The 1,131-nt window shown below is 46.6% G+C and overlaps 1 protein-coding gene across 1 annotated transcript; it reads left to right on the top strand.

Annotated features, from left to right (window-relative positions):
- Positions 1–364: 364 nt before the first annotated feature.
- On the top strand, positions 365–1,044 carry LOC111664053 (TBC1 domain family member 8-like; the record flags this gene model as incomplete). The annotated part of the gene is made up of 3 exons (XM_087176663.1): positions 365–388; positions 496–710; positions 927–1,044. Coding segments are annotated over exons 2-3 (319 nt in total), but the record flags the coding sequence as incomplete, so codon positions are not given.
- Positions 1,045–1,131: the final 87 nt, after the last annotated feature.

The raw sequence follows: 1,131 nt of genomic DNA, 5'->3' as shown, positions 1-1,131 counted from the left end.
TCACTCACTCACTCACTCACTCACTCATTCACTCATTCACAAACTTGAGAGGAGAGCTGTGGCTGCTGTTTTCTGGTCAGTGTTTATTCATTCATTCACTCACTCACTCATTCATTCACTCGTTCATTCATTCACTCACTCATTCACAAACTTGAGAGGAGAGCTGTGGCTGCTGTTCTCTGGTCAGTGTTCATTCATTCACTCACTCACTCATTCATTCACTCGTTCATTCATTCACTCATTCACAAACTTGAGAGGAGAGCTGTGGCTGCTGTTCTCTGGTCAGTGTTCATTCATTCACTCACTCACTCATTCATTCACTCGTTCATTCACTCACTCATTCACTCATTCACAAACTTGAGAGGAGAGCTGTGGCTGCTGTTCTCTGGTCAGTGTTCATTCATTCACTCACTCACTCACTCATTCACTCATGAGCTGTGGCTGCTGTTCTCATGTCCCACAGTTAAACTGAACTTTATTCACCTGTCCATCCAGGAGCGCAGAACGAGATGTCAACCCACCCTGGTTACTATGGCGACTTAGTGGAACAGGCCATGGGACTGTGCTCATTGGCTACAGAGGAGATTGAGCGTGACCTCCATCGCTCGATGCCTGAACACAGAGCCTTTCAGAATGAGACAGGCATCGCTGCACTGCGCCGCGTCCTCACCGCCTACGCCCACCGCAACCCGGGCATCGGATACTGCCAGGTAATGTAAAGAAAAACTTTTATATTTAATTCGATTCAATTCAAACTGTATTTCAAACTCGCCAGAAGGTAAATTAAAAGAAAGACAAGACATACAAGATTTAAAAAGCTGATGGGTATTTAAAAACAAAAAAGCAGTGGGCGTGGCTAGCAGCCTACCTGTTGTCAGTTAGGTTAAGTTAATTCAGTTTTTTAAATAACTGTCTCCTCCCCTCAGGCCATGAACATCGTCACCTCCGTCCTGCTGCTCTACTGTACGGAGGAAGAAGCCTTCTGGCTGCTGGTGGCGCTGTGTGAGCGGATGCTGCCTGACTACTACAACACCAGAGTCGTTGGTCAGTAACACAGTCAACAGCCTGAGCTTTGACCTCTGACCTCCTGTCAGGATTGAGTGCTGGACTCTTGTCTGATGTGGTCTATGT

Source organism: Seriola lalandi, unplaced genomic scaffold (assembly GCF_002814215.2).
Source record: "Seriola lalandi dorsalis isolate HSWRI2012SDOR001 ecotype SW California unplaced genomic scaffold, Sedor1 jcf7180001959887, whole genome shotgun sequence".
NCBI classification, from domain to species: Eukaryota; Metazoa; Chordata; class Actinopteri; order Carangiformes; family Carangidae; genus Seriola; species Seriola lalandi.
The sequence above is the reverse complement of the archived record's forward strand: the minus strand, read 5'-3'. Positions and strand labels throughout refer to the sequence as shown.